This window comes from Siniperca chuatsi, linkage group LG8 (genome assembly GCF_020085105.1).
Source record: "Siniperca chuatsi isolate FFG_IHB_CAS linkage group LG8, ASM2008510v1, whole genome shotgun sequence".
NCBI lineage: Eukaryota > Metazoa > Chordata > Actinopteri > Centrarchiformes > Sinipercidae > Siniperca > Siniperca chuatsi.
Window position 1 is genome coordinate 20,003,081 of NC_058049.1, and position 20,497 is coordinate 20,023,577.

General features: G+C 38.8%; 2 protein-coding genes across 15 annotated transcripts; one reads left to right on the forward strand and one right to left on the reverse strand.

Annotated features, from left to right (window-relative positions):
• Window positions 1-1,411: 1,411 nt before the first annotated feature.
• On the forward strand, window positions 1,412-16,116 carry tnip1 (TNFAIP3 interacting protein 1). Of its 13 annotated transcripts, none has more exons than XM_044206313.1 (18): window positions 1,424-1,558; window positions 5,837-6,019; window positions 6,619-6,762; window positions 6,913-6,998; window positions 7,208-7,252; window positions 8,005-8,214; window positions 9,319-9,413; window positions 9,882-10,044; window positions 10,203-10,295; window positions 10,425-10,490; window positions 11,997-12,128; window positions 12,266-12,394; window positions 12,478-12,612; window positions 12,712-12,837; window positions 12,977-13,060; window positions 13,549-13,764; window positions 14,031-14,115; window positions 14,448-16,116. In XM_044206313.1, the coding sequence occupies exons 2-18, from the start codon at window positions 5,872-5,874 to the stop codon at window positions 14,534-14,536; spliced, it is 2,046 nt and encodes a 681-aa protein (XP_044062248.1). In that variant the 5' UTR covers window positions 1,424-1,558; window positions 5,837-5,871; the 3' UTR covers window positions 14,537-16,116. The 13 variants fall into 13 exon arrangements, with proteins under 13 accessions (XP_044062259.1, XP_044062248.1, XP_044062249.1 ...); XM_044206314.1 differs by lacking the exon at window positions 1,424-1,558 and adding an exon at window positions 4,777-4,942 and having other exon boundaries at window positions 14,453-16,116; XM_044206311.1 differs by lacking the exon at window positions 1,424-1,558 and adding an exon at window positions 4,785-4,942.
• A 114-nt stretch (window positions 16,117-16,230) lies between these two features.
• gpx3 (glutathione peroxidase 3) lies at window positions 16,231-20,497 on the reverse strand. Of its 2 annotated transcripts, none has more exons than XM_044206327.1 (5): window positions 20,339-20,497; window positions 18,039-18,189; window positions 17,826-17,943; window positions 17,178-17,277; window positions 16,231-16,764 (listed from the first exon to the last, which is right to left on the reverse strand). In XM_044206327.1, the coding sequence occupies exons 1-5, from the start codon at window positions 20,411-20,413 to the stop codon at window positions 16,543-16,545; spliced, it is 666 nt and encodes a 221-aa protein (XP_044062262.1). In that variant the 5' UTR covers window positions 20,414-20,497; the 3' UTR covers window positions 16,231-16,542. The 2 variants fall into 2 exon arrangements, with proteins under 2 accessions (XP_044062262.1, XP_044062263.1); XM_044206328.1 differs by lacking the exon at window positions 20,339-20,497 and adding an exon at window positions 19,173-19,297.

Consider the following 20,497-nt stretch of genomic DNA (forward strand, 5'->3'; position numbering starts at 1 on the left):
TTGTCTTTTCTCTTTCTTCTTGCAATGTTGGAAAACATTTTAATACATTTCAATATATAAATTAAGTTCATGTTAAATGTAAATCATACTAGCTCACATTGTCTCTGTGTGTTCTGGGTGGGGTGCCCTGGTTTGTATCTGGCAGGGCAGTTCAGTGATTAACTGTGTTGAGACTGGCAATAGCAATGGGTCTAGCAGAATGGGAACAACAATATGTAACATCAGGAAACTCCCTCTCCAATTCAATGCCTCAAACTCAAAAATACAGATAAGTTACTGTTGTTCATAAAGGTGAACTATATGTAAATAAAGGCTGATTTTAGAATAATAATTCATTCAAACTAATGTTTTAATTGCATAGCAGCTATTAGCTAATGTTGTAGAGCCTAAATATAAAGAAATCAGGCTAATTTTAGCTCTTACAACCACTCTGCTTCTTTACATTCATACACACTGTAGAGGTATAGGCATGACTTCCTCTGCTACCTGACTACCTACCATGACTGAACAGTTATCTCTAACCCTAAACTGTTAAATGAGCAAAAAGAAAACATGTCGTTTACACTTAACTGTAATAACATGTCACTTTACACTTCATTTCATGCATCTTAGTTGGACTTGTATACTTGATAATGCCAAAGAAAAGTAAAAGACAGCTGCCTCTGTTCTTGTCAATGTCTCAGTTCATTGCGTATGTGTGAGCGCAGCTGTTGTCAGGCCATCTTTGAGTTAAAAGAGGAAAGAAGAAAAAAAAAGATGTATGTGGTGAGGAAATCCCCTGCAGTATGCCAAAATCCAAGGCAACAAATACAGTCTGCAGCAGTCAGTCACACTGTTTTAATGGCGCACCCAACCTGAAATTGCTCCATTTGATGATAATTATAAGAGATTAAGAGATGACTTCAATAGCACATTAATATGTAACCAATGTCAAAATATACACTGTTCTTGAATTTCCCTTTTGACAGCTTAGGGACGTTTGTACTGTGGTGTTCAAAGCAGCTTGTACAGCATAAATTAAATAGATTGTAGTTTACATATTTCAAAGCTCTCATGTCCTCAGAGAGAATTATGGGTGTTGCTTCAGCCTTTGACTTTTTCTCCAGGATTGTGGTGGCAACATGATGTGATCATGCAAACAAGCCACATACTATACTGTATGTAGTATACTATATGTACAAGTTAGTTAGTATATATTAGAGGTCATCTGTACATTTTTCTTGAATGCAGCTCAACATGTCGTGTCATATTTATGTGGCCTCCTCTATCTATTCACTTTTGTTGACATGCTTTAATGTGTGCAGAGTGGTGTATGTGCTGCAAGCTACTGTACAACATTAATTAAATGCATTCACTTTTTTCCCCTTCACATGTTGTGTCACTCAGTAAAGGCAGGCCACACAGTTGGACACACACCAGGTTATGTTCAGGCTGAGCGTACAGTATCAGGCCATTTTGCTGGGTTATGGGAATTCCCCAAGTCTCACAGTGAAATTGCTTCCCCCTTATTCACCAGTTTCCTTAAAAAGTGGCTCTTCGACACAAGCTGAATGTGTGGGTGAGTTGTTGTTTATTTGTTTTAACATTTGAGGTGTAGTAACAGAATAGATTAGATTTATTTATTATTTGTGGGGGGGTTGTATTCAGGGTGGGCTGAATCATTTTATGTTGTCACTGAAATGACTGTTGTTGTGCTCTGTTTGGAACATTACATGGGAGGCAAATGTAACAAAATGAAGATTGATTTCTGCCCTATATGTCAGAAAAAATGCAATATGCTCTATAATTGTATGGTATTTTCTGTCTTAGGGGGGCTTTTTAATCCTAAGTAAATGCTCTAAATACTATAAATGTAGTAGAGCTGGTAAATACAATGTTTATTGTGTTATATTTATTTTAAACCTGATAAATATTTATTTATTTTTAATATGATTATGTAATGCATTACAACATGTCAGCAGATCACATTCTATGGACATATTGCTAAATCCATGTTAAGTATTCTTATTAAAACAACAAGATTTGAGATGGTTTAAAGACAAAACTTGAATGACACAAAATGTTGCTTAAAGATAAGATTTGTTCATTCTCATTTATACATAAGCCTGAGAGAAATGTACTTGGCAATCTGTCACACTGGTTTCTTGGTTGTAGTGAAAGTCTAGATTTTAGATTTTCAATAAAAAGTGAAAGAGCCTGTTAGAGTTAACACTGAAGCATATCTAGTGCCAATGCACATCTCATCCATATTGTGATAGAGATGAGGATGTCTCTGGTTTAAGGCCTCGAGAGGACAGCTGGAGTAACTAGTCGGCTAACAAAAGGACATTTTGTTAGCCAACTATGCCAGAGCTAATGACTATCAGCTGCTGATTTCTGCTGCTAGGAGATTGGAGGCTGGATTGTCCTTGTGTCTCAGCGGGGTGAGGTGCATACTCTGTACTGTGGGCTTCAATCTGATGATTACCCTTTCCCACATGTCATCTGCTCACTCTTCTGTCTTTGTACAATGAGGAAAATGCTTTAATGTGTTTTGGAAAACGTAGGTTGGGGGAGAAAACAAAGTGTTCAATTTGTTACCCAGGAGGACTAAATGATTACCCTGTCCTTCCTGTCTCCTCAGTCTTTTGTTTTTGTGCTGGCAGGCTCAGAGTCACCAGCCTGTTTATTATTTCAACACATCACAGCAGCCTGAGATGGACAATGTACACCTATAAACAAGGACAAGGTGTGTGTGGTGGCAGGCACAGGACTGAGGAAAAAACAACTTCTGTGTGTGAACTGTATGTTGGCTTTTTCTGCCAACTGATGATTCCCTGGGGAACACATTCAGTGTTTTCTGGCCAATGGGACACGGCTGTTCCACATAGTATATGGTCTAAAATGTTATTGTCTGTTGTTGTACGTGGTTTTAATTTAATCTAAAATAGTTTAAGCTGCATTTATATGTATGAGAAGGATTGTTAAATAAGGTTTATTGTTATTAAAGCACACACACACCCATTACAGAGTACACACGTCACAGGCTGTCTACAAACTCTCTCTTGTTTTATCACTAATTCACTTCTTCTATTTCTTTACAGTATGGTTTTCATTTATTTATCAGAGAGGTTGAGTCAAAGAGACAAATGAGTAGCCACATCCCATAAATTCTTAACTGTGGAAGGAACTATTTAAGATGAAGATGACCGTTTTCATGAAAGCTATTACTAAACTGGTTTTTCTATTACAGCAGTTTAACCATTAGCTCTGCCTCAGTATTACTGGTGTATGCCATCATTGTGCACTTTTTTTGCATTACAGGAAGTAACAATAGTGGCTACATAAAGACAAAAACAAAGGTGTGATTCTGATTAGTTAAGCTTTATCATAAATCATGTCGTGTTTAATGTAAAATAATTTGCAAACTGGGTGTTTCGTGTTTACACAGCATGCTTCCCCTTAAGACCTCCAAGGCTGATACTCTGAAATCTAAAATCATTATGGAGGGTGTTTGTCTTATTTGTCTTTGTGGACTAGCAGCAGTATGTTTTGTGAAGACTTTATGGTAGTTAAATTAATCATTTAGACCCATTATAGAGTCATAGAAACATGCAATTTGGATTACCAAGTACTCTTGTGTGCTTCAGTGAAATTGTACACGGTCACAAATTGAATTGAAGTAATTTGTGCTTCCACTTAGCCAAGGAATGGTCTTTGTAACACCCTGAAGAAGAAATATGACCGCAGATTACCTGTTTGTTAATTCCCACAAGATGTCACTATTGCTCTAAATTATTCATGTTTGAGCAGTCAGAAAGAGCCTGCAATCAAGTTCTGACAATTTAGTCAAACATAGATATTACTGGATGTGGCACAGTGACTTGTGACTGTGACTGACATATCATTTTTTAAAAATGTTGTTTTTGACTTCATGACCAGAAAAAACATGAGATTTAAACTTCATTGTGGTATCACTTTAAAATAACCAAAATTCCAGGTGATATTAATGTATCACAATGAGAGCTGACATGATTAGTTGATTAATCAATTAGTCTAATTAGTTAATTGTTTAAGTCATTTTTTTTAGGAAAAATGTATTGGTGAGTATAGTGTATCACTTCTATGATTAACTGCTGGACAAAGCAAGCTGTTTGAATATGTCAACTACAGGAAATTCTGATGGGCATTTTTTGTTTTATTTAAAACTATTTTTTGATATTCCATAGACTGAACTATTAATTGAAAAATAATCGTCAGATAATCAATAATGAAAATAATAATTTGCAGCCCTAATCACAATATGAACATTATATCTCTTAGCTCTTATACTAAATATTTCTTGTTAACCTATAGTTTGGATTTAAAAAGCTCAGTGTAACTCTATTGCCCTCCGACTTCAGAGGAAATATGTGTTGCAATCACAGAAACTCCCACCAGTCCCTTGTCTAAAATGATCAATGAAGAAAAAAGTCATTCAGTGAAAATGGTCGGGTTTGTCCCTGGCCTATGGGGGATGAGTTTCAAGAGGTAAAAAGAAGATTAAGAAGTCGTTTAATTAAAATAATTACGATTCAAGAGAAAAATATGACTGTTTTAGATTATCAGTTTTACTCACCCTACTGCCATCGTGTCATACGAGCCATTTTTGCTACATGTAAGTTTTCATATACATATTTAAAAGTCCATCATGTGAACAGGCTTGATAATTTTGGTAAAATCTCTACCATGAAATAGGAATATGTGAAGCATTTTGCTCCAGTGTTTACATTACAGTCTGTGGCTCCTGTTGGTGCCCGGGTGACAGGGAGCTGTGCCCTGATTGGTCCGCAGGGCTGTCAATCATCGCTGTTTACATCAAACGTTGCGAGGTGGAATTTCCCAGGTTACAGCACAGACCAGTAGACCACTTCCGCAATAGATGTCTGAGGCAGAGAGACGAGAGGCCACTGCCAGCTGAAAGGTATCCAGACAAAAGACACCTCTTTGTTCTTTGGTTTGTCGTTTAACTCCGCTTTCCGACTGACTTACTGCATCGATAAAAGTATCTGTAGTGGGTAAAAAAAGAGGAGTTAGCGGCTTCCTGTCCCGCACTGTCATCTAGTGTTAGCTAGCAGACAGCTAACGAGGATGTTGCTAGCAATTTGCATGACAACAGCGAAAACTAATATTAGCCTTCTTCAGCCAATCAAGGTAGCTATCATTAGCTAGATTGTGCTATATTGACTCTCGTCTATTGGGTAGATGTTTGTTAGCAGGATTCACGTAACATTTAGTATTTTTTTCCTCTGCTTTTGTCCTTATTTTTCTTGGATATGAATGTTGTAGTTGTCATATTTAGCTATTACAAACGTTAGCACATTCTTGCCATATGTTTCACTCTGGCAGGGTAGCATTATGGTGATATTGTTCCTTCAAAGCTGTCGGTTGGTCTTTATTTTCTTCACCGGGCTTCACCGATAGTTTACACTCGTCCTGCTATAAATTATAAACTGAGAGGGGGATCGAAAAGGTTCTTCTAGTTGGGTAACTTACAGTACATACAATAGCATGTCTGAGTAGGTGGTATTTATTTCATTTGCAGTTAAGACGTAACAGGAACAGCATTTGTACACTTTAAACTTTTCAAACATGACTGTTTGCAATGCAAAAAATGCTCAAGTGGTTTTTCCAGTTGCTTCTCATATTGCAAAGGGTGGAGGACCATTGTAGACCCAAGTCCTCAGTCCTCGGTGTTTAAAGGCTTTACTATGAGCACTTTTTTTCTGTAAAAGTCAGCTACCCCACTGAGTAGTTTCCTGTACTTTATATGTTTTTAATTAAGTTGAAAATAACAGTTTGTGTCTTATTTCCACAGTTCAGAGGACCATGTCTAGGAAGTGAGCAACGGCGATGGAAGGGAAAGGCCCGTACCGCATCTATGATCCAGGTGGGAGTGAGGTCAAGGCCAGGGAGGATGCCGGAGGGAGAAGCAGCTATCGACAGCTACTGGAGGAGAACAGCATACTGAGGGAGCGGATGATGGGACTTAAGAGCTTAGGTAGGTTCCTAAAGACAGAATGGACACCTCAAGGCTGTAGATGGAGGGCTAATGCCAACTGCTCTTTGGCATTATACATCTGTTGTGTATCTTTTATTTTTTGTCCTTGTATACATACAAAGACATTCATTTCTTTGTCGTAGTTTGTAAAATCTAACAGAAAACTGTGTTCAGCTTGCATTTTGTAGCAGCGCAAAATTATTATTTAATATTAACTTAATGCACACACAAAGACATCATTATGATGTCTTCCATAATAGATTACATAACTGAATTTCCAGTCAAAATATACAAATGCACGAAGGAAATTGTCATGCTGCAAATTACATGGAGTGTAGTAAAACATGATGATCTTCATTGGTAGTTTGTTGAAAAGCTTGTATGCCAGTGATGTGAATGACCTGATTGCTCCTTTTGTGACTCACCAAAGGAGTGCTACTTGCAAAGAATTTCTCACTGAACTTCTGTAATATCCTATATGATGACTACTCATGCTGATAGATCTAGCCTTAACAATGCTTGTTGAAAACATTAAGTTGTGAAGTGAAATTCAAATCAAGTGCTGCTGGACAGAGACAAGATCTCTCTGAAACTTGCAGGTGATTTGCTGGAAGAGTCTCAGTCAGAGGCATCGAGGCTTCGGCAGCGAGTGGAGGAACTTGTGAGAGACAACGAGGCCCTCAAGTCCTCCAGCTTTGCCGCCAGTCTGTGTATGGGAGGGCCCATTCAGACTGAGACACAAAGTAGGTCTCAAAGACTTTATGAACTTGAACTTTGTAGACATATTTTCATATTTGTGAATTATTACTCTGGACAGTGCTGTAACCATATGGCGTGCTGTTCTGCTTTACTAAAACTTTCATTAACCTTGGTATTGGTTTGGCTTATTTCAGGTAAACCCTGTTTACAACCCACTGCAGAGCAGAAGGAGGAGCAAACAAGCTGTTTAGGGAAGACCCTTCAGCCTGAGAAGCCCAATGTAAGTAATTTGTACTGTGTGTTAGAGCTTTTAGTACAGGCAGAAGCAACTTTGTGATGGTTGTAGAATTGTAAATAACATTAGATGACATTATAAGGGCCTAGACAATAACATCTGCCAGCTCTCAACTGGAGGATGTTTACTTTATTCTTACAAGTTTACAGTATGGACACTGCATGTACTATGTTGCTACTTTTTGGTCTTTCCAGGAGGCCTCATCTGAGTTTGAGGTTGTGACTTCAGATGCCTTGACTGTATGTACTGGACTTTTTATTTTTATTAAATTTAAGATTAATCATTTTCCAACTACCACAGAAACTCACATTTTGTAGTTCCAAAGAATCTTTAATTTTAACAAACAATTTAGTGTGTTTAGAATATCACAATACGCTAACTCCCAAAAGAAATTATTCTGTGTAATTTATTTAGGCTAAATTCAACCTTTCCACTTTATAGCCATTTCCTCAACATTAGGAACATATCCTTGGTGCGGTGACTCACCAACAAACTGATACTAATACTGGTAGCTCCAGCCTGAGTCAGCCAGGGGAAAGTCCAGGATTATTACTGACTAGAATTACACCGCTGATTCATTCACACACTAAATCCTAGGGGATGTGTTAATAGGACACTATGCCAGAATATTTCAGGCACACGTGTCTAAACTAATGTTATTGACTAGCCTGTCACATATATTGTAAAATTCTATAGCCTGCTTTGGCACAGTTTCCACACCTGAACAGAATATTTTTGGTAAAAGTATTACCACAGTCAACTGTAGTCTGTGAGGAATAAATTTAAATCAGACAGGACAAACTGGTTTGACTTAAATAAATCAGCTGCTGCTTTTCATAGAAATAGCAGCACGATGACTCTTACAGTATGTTGAGTATGTTGATCTTTCAGTTTTGTGCTGTTTGAAATACATATGTAATTGTTAGCTCACACACTGAGTCAGCTTGAGAGGAAGGGCTGACTGGTTGTACACCTGTGTGGGTATCTCCAGGCCGGGTCAGTGGCAGGAGTAATCCCCGTCCTGCCTCAGGAGAACATCGAACTAGCGAGCCAGTTGAAGAGACTAGAGAGCTCCTTCAGCATATTCGCAGAGGAGTCCAACCCGAACCAGCTGTTAGCTCACCTCGGTCGCATGGCTGTGGAGTTTCACCATCTTTCCTCTAAGGTCCAAAAGAATGAACAGAGGACCTCCCTCCTACAGGTATGTGACACAGTGACTGTATGACAAAAGTAAATAATGCAAAAGCAACCATCATGCTCCTTAGATTGATGCTATTTCTCAAAGATGGCTTTATAGGCACTTAAGCATCATACTGTGTGTGTGTGTGTGTGTGTGTGTGTAAATATATATATATATATATATATATATATATATATATATATATATATATATATCATGATATGAATTTAATTACATTTTTAAATTTAATGTAATGTATAGGACAGGAACTTTTATGACATGCTAGATAAGTACAACTTAGGGGCTATATTTTATAGTGAAATGTCCTTCATCTCTGCCAGCTTGTAAAAGACGTGAGCTGTGTATTCTTTTTGTGGCAAATTTTATTCGTAGAGCATCGTGAGAGGATGAACTTCTTTGTTTGTAATGCAGTGATATATGTAAGAAGTAATATTTATTTTTTTTAAATGTTGTTTCACCACTGCAACAGTAGTTTTGGTGTCAGTTGTCCATGTGGGCTGGGCACTTGTATGTACATGACATACACATACAGTAAACAACTACAACTACTGGCACAACATGGGCTTTCCTTCTTTGAACACATTGTAATTTGAACTGTAATAACTTTATTGCTTTAGCACATTTCTAAGCAATGTTACAAAGTGCTTAGCAATAGAAGTAGAGTAACAGTTTTACATTTAAAATGCGTATTTTTAGCCAGTACCAGTGGAAGTACATCACCACCATTCTGAAACACATTACGGCCTAATTTTTATATAAAGAGACGTAAAGCAGTATTTGCAGTGACTTTTTTCTTTTCAAAACCTCTCAGATAAACTGAGAACTCATGTTGTGTGGATTGAAAATGGGAAATATAGGACCATGTGTTAGAAAAACATCTAATTTTGTGTCATCGAGGTGGGAAGTATTTCCTTATGAATCTGCTCATACAAATGTACAAAAGGTATTCCAACATAATTTTCACTCAAAGTACCTTTTGCGTTGTACCATTGTCTTTAAAAGCAATTACTTTCGGCCATGTGCGGGCATACAGATGTAAAATGTGGAGGTCATACAGAATGATGCTAAATATTGTGATTATTATTGTGTTTTTTGGTTTTATAGACTCTCTGTGAGCAGCTCAGACAGGAGAACAATGAGCTTCGAAAGAAAATGGAAGAGGATCATCATATCAGGAATCGAGACTTGGAACAGCTGAGGTAATGTTTTTTTCTTCTCTCATGATTTGACTGGGCTTTGTTTTGCTTCTGCTCGAGCAGAAACATTATTGTTAGTAAGGTCAAACAGAACAAATCGTGAGATCTGCAGTATATTCCCTACAAACAACTAAACAATACAAACACTCTCACATCTCATTCCTCTGGTCTTTTTTTAAACTGTGGGGCAATTTTGTTTCTCATTACCTTTTTTAGAATGTAGTGTGAATCAGCCTACCATTACTGTTTTGATGACAGAACTGTACACAATTGTTACTTTATCATGGATGTTGACAGTTGACCAGGCTTTCACTTTTGATGGGGTATTATTCCACTGCTTTTTGTTGGCATCATTGCACCCAGTGGGTATTGTAGGTTCTTCCCAACGGACATCCTGAAGCTGTACCAAAACTTCTCTGGGAATGGACCTTGCTCACGAAAACTATCACTTTCGTTTTCTTGCTGATTCAGACAGGAGAATCAGAAGCTTAAGGAGTTGGTCACTGGAGGAGCAGCGGCGGTAGCATCATCTGCAGCGCCATCTGACACCGAAGCCCCAGAGGCCAAAGAGGAGCTTGTGAAGGAGGAATCAGCCACTATAAGACCTAAGATGGAGGCCACCACACCGCAGAAGGTATTTTAAATTAACTTGAAAATGATTTTTTTCACATTTTACAACTTTGCTTACTATAAATACATTTTCTCAATGAATTTGTGACTTAAAACTTCCCGATGTGGGGTTAGAGTAATGGAGGAATGTTGTGGATTTAGGAATGTTTTGTGTGCCCTCAGAGTGGAAAAGCTGCAGAGAAAAACCCAACTAAACCCTGTGATGTAGAGGTGTATGAAAAGAAGATCAAGCTTTTGGAGAAGCAGAGAAAGGATGTGTCTTTTTTTTTTTTTTTTTTTTTTGCTCTTACTGCTCATCCTCTTTTGCCATTGGGGAAAGTCTCTGTATATTTTGTTTCCTATATGTTCAGTGTCATTTGTTTCACTTTCTGGCACTGCTTACAGGTACTGGAGGTGAACAAGCAGTGGGACATTCAGTGGAACTCCATGAAGTCACAGTTTGAACAGAAGGTACAGTAATGACTTTACAGTTGTTATGAAGGGTGTGGGAAGACATGGCTGTTTCCTCAACTGATGTAGAGCTGGAGAACTACTATCTAATTCTCTCCGAATTCCTTTGAAAAAACACACCCACTTTTAAAAAGTAGAACACATTTGTTCAGTTTTATGAAATTGCATCAGTTCAATCCAATCCACCAAAAAAATCTTGTCTGATTTTTATTAGTTTTAATTTACTTAAATGTTCACTTTGGCTTGTGTCAAAGTTCAAAGACTTCTTTGTCACGCCAGGGTTCTTTTTCAGATTTAAAGCAAAGCACTTAGATGCATCTGCATGTACTGTACAAAAAGTACATGGATTATTTATCCTACATTTTCCATAAAACTGTCCTTACTAAATTTTAATAATGTATGTCTTTAGAATAGACAGTTATTTATCTGTTGCCCTAAGTTCAAAATGAATTCTATTCAACTGTGTCTACCACTGTTCTCATTTCGGCTTAATTCACTTACCTTCTGTTACTTGTAGAAACACATTTAGAAAATGATAGTTGAATTTAGTTTAAAGTTTCTGCATTGACTTTTCCCAAAACAAGCATAAACTGGGCCATAAAATAGGTGAACATTACTGAACACTATACAGTCAGAAAATGCCAAATAAAACAATTTAATTTTGCCAGCAGGCTTCAAAATTAATACCTGGAGCATTGTGACACCAATGGTCACGTTTTGCATTATGTTAATGGAATAATGATAATAAGTATTTTTTTCTACCATTAAAGTTGACATGTTTATCAAACAAGTGAAATGAGAAATGGTACCGATTTTGTAATTCGGAAGTATCTTTAAAGAACACAGGACGCTGATGTTTGTGTGCATCAGTTGACAATGAAGCAGCTGTGTGTGTGTGTGTGTGTGTGTGTGTGTGTGTGTGTTTCTATATGCTTGTCCAGTGGAAAAGGTGCAATCTTGCAATAGCTTGCTATCTGAGAGCATACTTACCACAAGGCCTGTCACACCTCAGTAAGAATTCCCCTCACCTCTCTGGTACCCGCTGACTTCCTGCTGTGGTGCAGTCAGAGGGCAGCAGAGACACACATATGTACACACTCTCACACTCATACTCACACACCTACGCTTCTGCACACCCACAATTATGAACAAACCTACATTCACACTTTGTTGAGAAAGGGACACCATGCAACCTTGGGTTTAAACCACAGAACCCTAGATATATCCATTTGCGTCACTAGGTTCGTTCATATTTTACACAAAAACAGAACTGCGTGTGTTTGCAAATGTGTCCCTGTGGCTTAGTTTATAATTTGATAACACAAATTTCTAACACATTTCTAAAGCTATATCCTAAGACACGCAACAGCTGATGTTTATCAGAGAGTTATCACTGAATCACAGTTGTTCTTTTTGGTTTGTGTTTATGAGAATTGTACCTTACAACTGTGATTAGTGGATTCAATGAATGCTGTCCTAAACTAAATGGTTTACATCGTCCCTCAGATCACAGACCTCAGACAACGGCTGGCTGAGTCCCAGAAAACTGTGCTTGAGCTGGAGGCAGAGCGAGAGCAGAGGCAGCGCGACTACGACAAGAAGCTGCTGCTAGCCAAGTCCAAGATTGAAAATGTACAGGTGAGAAAACAAAGACACAAAGCCCAAGTAAAATTGTTCTAACATTTCAAAATCAGGACACAGAAACACAGAATAAAATGTTTCAGGATACTTTACGAAAGGTGTCTCCAATGTTTTTGGGTGTGTGTGTGTTTCAGGGCGAGAAGGAGTGCCTCAACTCCGAGACCACTGAGCTGAAGCAGAAGATTCGCTACCTGCAGGATCAGCTGCTGCCCCTCAGTAAACAGAGGGAGTACCAGGAGAAGGAGATCCAACGCCTCAACAGGGTGAGCGTGGAAGAGCTGCAGAAAGAGAGATGAAGAACAGAGACTTTTCTTTCTGTGTAATACTATGTTTTGTCTTACTTCAGGCTTTAGAGGAAGCCTTAAACCTGCACTCCCCTTCATCCTCCCAACAACCACCTGGCCAGGGTAACTTTGCCGATGCAGCCAATAACCTGAAGAAACAGGAACTGCTCACTCAAATTGCTGTACTAAAGGAACAGGTCAGACATGCAACAAAACATACACACACATAAACACAGTTGTATTGCAATTATACATGCATTTCTTCAACAACTTTTAATCATTGTTTTGTACTTCAGGTGAAGATCTTTGAAGAAGACTTCAGAAAAGAGAGGAGTGACAGGGAGCGAATGAATGAGGAAAAAGAAGACTTGAGGCGGCAAGTTGAGAGGCTTCAGGGTCAAATTACTAATTTGACCAATCAGGTATGCTGTGCATTCACAGTATATTATCCTGTATGTGGCATGAAAAGCTTTAGCTTTTGTTTCTTACATTGAATAAAAATTATAACTGAACTGCTCTCTAATGTGGGATTTTTATTTATTTGTTGTGATTGTGTTTCAGCTTCATCAGGCGCAGAACGAGTGTCAGAGAGAACGTACAGAGAGATGTAAGCTGGAGAGACTGCAGATGCAGCATCACAAACAGGTACTGACTGCAGCTGAGATCTGAGGCTGGTAGTGTTGCAGACATGTTCATATTTTAAATGAAATTGTGCCATCAGCCTGGATAGGTGATATGTTTGGTCATTTTAGCCAAGTAGATTTAATTAGGGCCATTCACTGAAAGTTGGTCTTCAGCTCTTCAAGCCTTTGAGATGCCTCACTGCAGGAGGATATGAGTTGTGGTAAACCTTGCAGTCTAACGCCCCCTTGTGACAGAATGCCGTCACGTAGATGTTGACTATAATAAGTTCATACTGGACAAATCAATACTCCACGACAAGAGCCTCACTCCAGCTAGGTTGTTTGTCAGTGCATTCGGGATCAACAGGTGGAACATTTACACAGTGGGAGGCAGTTGCAGTAGGGTTGAAGGTCAGCAGTGGCCCATGTTATGACAGGGCCACTGCGCTCACTGAGAGTAGCAGCCGTGCACTGATTGGGGATCACGTGTGTACTTGTGATCACTCGTAGGGGCAGCAGCAGGAAAGACGTACCTCAGACCCCACGTCAGGCTCAGTGAACGGCCCGCTGAGCCCTCCCTACTGTGGTCCCTTTGTGCAGGTGGGACCGCAGGGCCTTGAGGGCTGGCCCATACACTTCCCTCCCCGGATGCCCAATGCAGCAGGCGCCACAGCCACAGCCGCCGCAGCACCGCCCCCTGTACGAGACTTCCAGCCTGTTAACCCGGTAAGGGTCCTCCAAGGCCCCTCTGTCTCTGTCTCTGGAGTGACTCTGGTTCACTGAGGAAACAAGGCTCTTCTTTCTCTTGCCTCTACTCCCTATATCTTTTGGGAGGAACAAGCAGATGTAATTAGGTCTAACTGTAGCTCAGCCTAGCCACGCTTACATTCAGTAACAATTGTTAGGTTACGGCAAAGACTTGAGGGCTGTTGGTTGTGATGAATGAGTATATTTAGTGATTTGAACTATGGTGGTGTTTTCTCTGTGGTCAGGGTTTTCCTTGGCAGTCGTCATTCCCGCAGCCCAGAGGGGCCAGAGCAGTAGGAGAGAGTTCAAGACCACCACCAGAGAATGCAGGTATGGTACAGCCAGCCAAGTACAATATTGTATTCTTTGTTTGTTTCTCTATACCACTCTATAGCACAGAGGAATAATATGTCAGGCTTTGGCTACACAGACAATACTTGTTAGTAGGATTAATTTATTGTGGTTTTAGTCTTTTCTTGAGATTTGTTAAGAAATATAGAATATTGCCAGTATTATCCTTTCATGCATTTTGTATATTTTCTAAATCATGATTTTGCCACACAGTGGCTAAATGTTTACAGTATTCATTTTGAATGAAAAGTGTGTTGCAGCAAAGTTTGTGACTGAAGATAATGCAGTCTTGTTCCTTTGTGTGTCTGTAGATCAGTCCGCAGCAGCCGCTGCAGCAGCTGGAGCAGGAGCAGGATTTGGAAAAAGGGAGCGACAGAACATTGACCCTGGAAAGCACTAAAGCATCACCATACCCACCTAAAGGAGTCTGGGTAGTAGCATGAAATCAGTTTGTTTTTGAGTTGAAAAGGTGTGATTTGATCTATAATTTTCCTACTGAACTGTAGATATCCTATTGTAATGTTGTTTATACTTGCGTTTTATAAGGCTATTTGTGAAACACTTCGCTATTCTGAATATATATATACATGAAATATTATTTAGATTTTTTTTTTTTATCAGGAACTTAAGTCATTTGTTAAATAGGTTGGAATAATTAACTTTTTTTTCCAGAAAAATATACCTATGTGATTGTCTCTCTGCAAATATGTAACAACTTGACACTTAGTTTGTTACTTATAGGGTTACAGGAAGCCATTCCCCAATATGACTAAGACTACATATACTCATTCCAACAATGAATGATTATATAGGTACATTGAATCATACAATTTACAATGTGAATGTTAATTGATTTATGAAGATTTCTTCATTACCATCGATGTTACAGAACTGTCCCATATGTGTAACTGTTCAAAAGTGGTTGTTCAAATACAAAATTTTCGGGAAATGAATTTTGATGGTCTCATACCAAAAACATGATTGTGATTATTGATAATTTATTTATAACCTGCTGTTTTGATAGTTGCATTGACTAAGTGTAAATCATTGTCTTTAGTAATGCTGTTCTTTCTATGTTGTTAGTGTAATCCCAATATATTGTAGCTATTGACATTGTATGTTTGTATCAGACACAGTACACAATGCACAGAACATACACAGCCTTTTTTTCCCCATGATGATGGACCTAATCTCATTAAACACAACACTTCACTTGACCACAATTGAAGTAATCACTCATCCCGATTTTCATTTATTTTACTGCATCCTGTACGATTGCTCACAGTTCAGCCCCAAAACCTTTAGGCAGCAGCGATGACAGTCTTCCTCTTCATCTTGTTATTTAATGTTAACTTAAAGTTAACTAAGTTGTAATCAGTGCAGCTATTACACCTAGTACTGAAACATTAAAATTCTGCTCAACAGAAACAGAAGATTGTCATCAGTATTTGGAGGCCCTAGATCCACTGTTACAGCCGCTCCTCAGAGGAAAACCTCTGCCAGGATGTCTGGCTTTGCGCTCCTCCCATTTCAACAACCTGTAATCCGTTCCGTGCTGACTGATCTGTGAACTGCTGTAACAAAGTCAAGAGCCCTGATAACAGACACAGGATCCACACCTCAAGACAATGTGTGTTACCATTGTAAAAGGCAGAGCCAATCTCAAATTAAGCCACTGTTTTAACTGAATACCAATTAAAATGTCCTTAGTATAGTGTATATCAGGTAGTCAGATGAAGGGCTTTAAAAAGTGTGCTGATGAATTTGAAAAAAAGGCTCCATTTTATCAAGTTACTGGGAACAAAATCCTGAGGGGTGAGCGCTGAAATGAGAAATTAGCGGAATTGCACTTTGAAAGGTATGCTGTAATTACTGGCAGTTGTATTTTCTTGGTTTGTAGCCCTTTCTTTTTTGCGGTAGGCAAAAGCACATGTGAGACTTTTTGTAATTGACTGGCTTAATAAATCTATTCTAAATGTCTATTAGCATCTCACCCTACTTATTCATGTTCATATTTTGCCCATTTTTATTGCAGGATAGAAATGTCAGGGGGCCACAAATATGCTGCATCATCAAGAAAGGTCTGCACATCAGTGTGTTCTCCATGATTTATTGAGTAACATTTAAGCTGTAATGGCTAACAGGTCCTGGGATGAGAAAATGGCATGATGCTGTGGGATTACAGGGCAGCCTGAATGCACTGAAGGACTGTCCTGAACCCCAGACTCCAAAGAGGCACCACAGAGTTCATGTTTTCATGCCTCCTCTTCATTCAACATGCCATCTTCATGCATCAGAAACTGTTAACATTACTCTCTATTTTACATTCTACCATAGCTCTACTTATCCTTAGCATCTCACTACAGTTACTTCATTAGATGGACAATGCTGTATGATGAATCAGATCTAATTAAAAATATCCTGCGTGTATAGTTGGAGCAGGTATTTGCGAATGTCAGCTCGGACTTCAGAAATGTTGACAGTTGGATGCCACCTCATCACCGGCTTCCCATCTGGTCCCACCAGAAACTTTTCAAAGTTCCACTTGATGTCATTGATCTTCAGAGGTCCCCAGAACAATCTGCCGGTGGGGTCACCAAAGTCGTTTCCAACTGGAGGGCAGGAGTTCTGCATGGGGGGAAAGCACAGGATTATTATGAGAGTGCAATGTCTGCACAGTCAAATGAACAACCTCCACCTTGTTTTTTTAGTGGCTCATAAATCAAACAGCTGTTAATAACGGTTTATATTTGGGAAATACCTCATACTGGGTTTGGCTGTACATGTGCTTCTGTGTTGGGTGTAAGCACATGTTATGCACTATTCAGTAAACAAGTGAGTGTGACCTATCAGGCTAGACTAATGAGGTTGAGATGTTTGTCTGAAGGGTTTGTGCACAGCTGGAAAACAGCATTAGTAATACACGTGATTTAAACTACTATAAAAAAAAACAAAACAAAAAAAAACAGGCTACATCTTCAGTATAAATGTACGTTTAAAAAAAAAAAAAAAAACCACATTGCAAGCAGACCATAACGTACCTTAAGGAAAGTGAAAACCTCTTGCTCGTCTTTTCCATTCACATCACCTTTCTCAAACAGCAGGAAGTTTGGAACAAATCCATTGCCTGGTCTAACATGCCTGGAATCCAGAAAGAGGGCAGCTTATCAGTGGACGTGCCTCTCAGCACTTTGTGGCTTGGCAACTGCCCTAGATTCACTTCGAGCTGAGCAAAACCACACAGTCGACTGCAGTGGCTTTGCTGTGGCTATAAGATGAGAACCTGAGACATAAATTCTGTGTGTGTGTTAGAGAGGCGACTAACAGAAACTGATCTTATTGCCAAAGGATGTTTTCCCTGATTAAATGAAGCTTTGTTGATTGACAAGAGGATTTACAAATATTGCAAATTCCTTTCTACATCCAGCTTTGAAGGTTCTTATGTTACAGAACATTACAATATGTATACTGTCTACTACTACTACTACTACTACTACTACTACTGATTCTCATGTTTTCCCATCTAAATTCAAATTCTTGTTCTTGCAGCATAAAGCACTTTCAAGGTTTTTAACCTAACTGCAATTATATATGGCTTTGACCTAATTGTCTAATTGGTTAGGGTTTATAGTGTAATTCAGAGAGTCATGGCTGATACTGATTTGCATTGAAAGAGAAACATTTCTCACTTTAAACCTGGCAGAATTTCATCTTTTTGCCCTGGTTCCTGTTTCCCAAATTGGTTGCTGGGAAAGGCGAGAATGGTGAGTCCAAGAGCTTTCATTTCCTCGTGTAGTGCATTCAGTTCTGATAATAGAAAAGAAGAAAAAGTTAAAATGTCTTCAGGTGGAGAAGCTTGCTTATTTATAGTGCAACACAAAACAATGATTCCTGTTTCTTACCTACATACTGAAAGGTGTATCCTCAGTATGTGGCCACATTGATGAAGAGGACACTCTTGCCTGTGTATTCACTGAAGTTCACAGTGCGACTCCCATTGAGAGTCTTTGCCTGGTATTTGTAAATGGTGCCATCTGTGGATGGCGTACACCGCTGGGGGTACAGACACATGTCAAAGCAGGTTAGATTTGTTTCAACTGGCCAACATAATCATCAGTATTTTTGAGATGATTTTTTTTATTAATCAATTTTTGTGTGTGTGTGTGTGTGTGTGTGTGTGTATAATAAAAAACAAAACAAAACAGCAAATGCCTTCCATATAGACTTAACCTGCAGGACATGATACACCCATTATTTGCTTTAGAGTTGCATTTTCTACAACACCCATTTTTTTAGCCAATAGTGGGCCTTGACATGAATTTGACCTCTCTCACTTCATACAAATGTTTGATTATGGGGTGGTGTGTTTTGTAACATTTCAGTCACCCACTCCTTTTAATGATTTGGTTCACCCGAGTTATTTTCTTAGAAATGTTTCAAAGTGAGAAAAAAAACAAACAAACAAAACATTGCTGCTTAACAAACTTTAGCCACAAACTTGTTTGTTGGTTGAATGTGCTGCTACGTATTTATGAATATGTGAATAAGTAAGTAAATAATAATAAAATAACAGACTGTTTGATTCATAGTCCTGTGACTATGACAAGCAAAAATGCCAAACATTTGCCAGTACCAACTTCTCAAATGTGAAGATCTGCTGCTTTTACTTTGTCTTACATGATGGTAAACTGAATATAATCGGGTTTGAAACATTTGTTAGGCAAAATAAGATATTTTAATGTGTCACTTTCGGCTCTGGGAAGTGGTGATGGGCATTTCTTTTTACACAAAAATCGAGAAAATAATCAGATTGAAATCGATAGTAATTGTTAGTTGCAGCCCTGCACGAGTCCCAGATATATTTAATATGAGGAAATATGGCAATTGAGACAATATCATTGCTTATTAATCATCACAATTTGAATTTACTGAGAAATGTTGAGAAGGCCCTGAAGATCAACTAAACAGTTATTCTGTCTACTGCAGTCTGTCCAGTTTCCAATATCCAATAATGCAAATATGAGGAGCTTATTTACCAAATGGATCCCAACGCTTTCACAAATCAAGGGACAGCTGCAACAGTCACCTTTCTTCCTCCTCATACCTCTGTTGTTGTAGTAATGTCTAGACTACTGACATCTGCCCCACTACAAAACACAAGCCCAGTGTCAACAGAGCAGAGGAACATTGCTCTCCAAGAGCCAGAGCCACTTGGTTAAATTAAAATTCACAGCCTGAGCTAGATCTCAGTTCATCTTGACCCACTTATCTCTACACTCTTGCATTTAAATTCTAACAGTTATTTTATACAGTTGAGAGTGCAATACAAAAGGTGACCCTGTGTGTGTGTGTGTGAGGCAGAAAACAGAAGCTGCAGAATTGTCTGTGTTACATGGGTGTCCTGTTGATGTCTGCTTGTTATGTAATTTGTACAAGTGCGTAAACCACTGGGCATTAGAAGCCAACATTTACCATTATTTAAAACATTTGTAGTAGCTGATTTACTTTTAAAAAAAAAGGCTGCAGAATTTAAATCACGCTTAAATATGGATTAACTACTTACTAACTTTTTGTTGTGGTTGATTGTCTCATATGTTGCAAACACTGCAACACAAATCCTTATGGTGTGAGAAAAAAAAGAAAGGTCTGGTAATGAGCATTCTGATGAGTAAAGAAACATGAGCAGAGGACAGATCATTAGTGCCCACATTTTTAACAACTTTCACAAGCTTATCTGTCAAGTGGAACAGTCTAGAAAATCCTGACAAAATGGCAACTGCATGAGAAAAAGGCAGGTTGCAGAGGTTTATACTGCCCATCAGGGGTTATAAGAGATGACAGGTGCTGCTAAATATCCTGCAAAATGCTATCACACACCTGTGTAGCAGTGGGATTGTTGATTTTGTGTTGGGTTTTTTTTTTAAATTGCCTACCATCTGCACTGACCATGTAAGTCAAATCATCTTTAAAATATAAAGCCAGAATACAGTTTACAACTTCTTATGTAGTAGGTTATATACTATCTTCAAACAAATACCACTTTCTCCTGCTACAGCTTTATTAAGCTTAACGCAGCGCAGGTGTGAACGGTGCCTTATTAGCAAATACAGTGATGTCATCTGTCATCAGGTTGTCTGTCTTTTCTATCTGGATCCATATTATGAATGTGCTGTGTGTGTGTGGAGATCAACAGGTAACCTACCTGGGTGAACGGGTCTCCGGCGGTGCAGGGTCGCAGCACACCGAGCAGCAGCAGCGGTACGAAGGTCCACATCATGCCGTCCTTCCCTGACACGGTGACTGCTCACTGTGGATGTCTGTCCGCTTCTCCCTCAGGATGAATTAACTCCTCTGGCGGGGG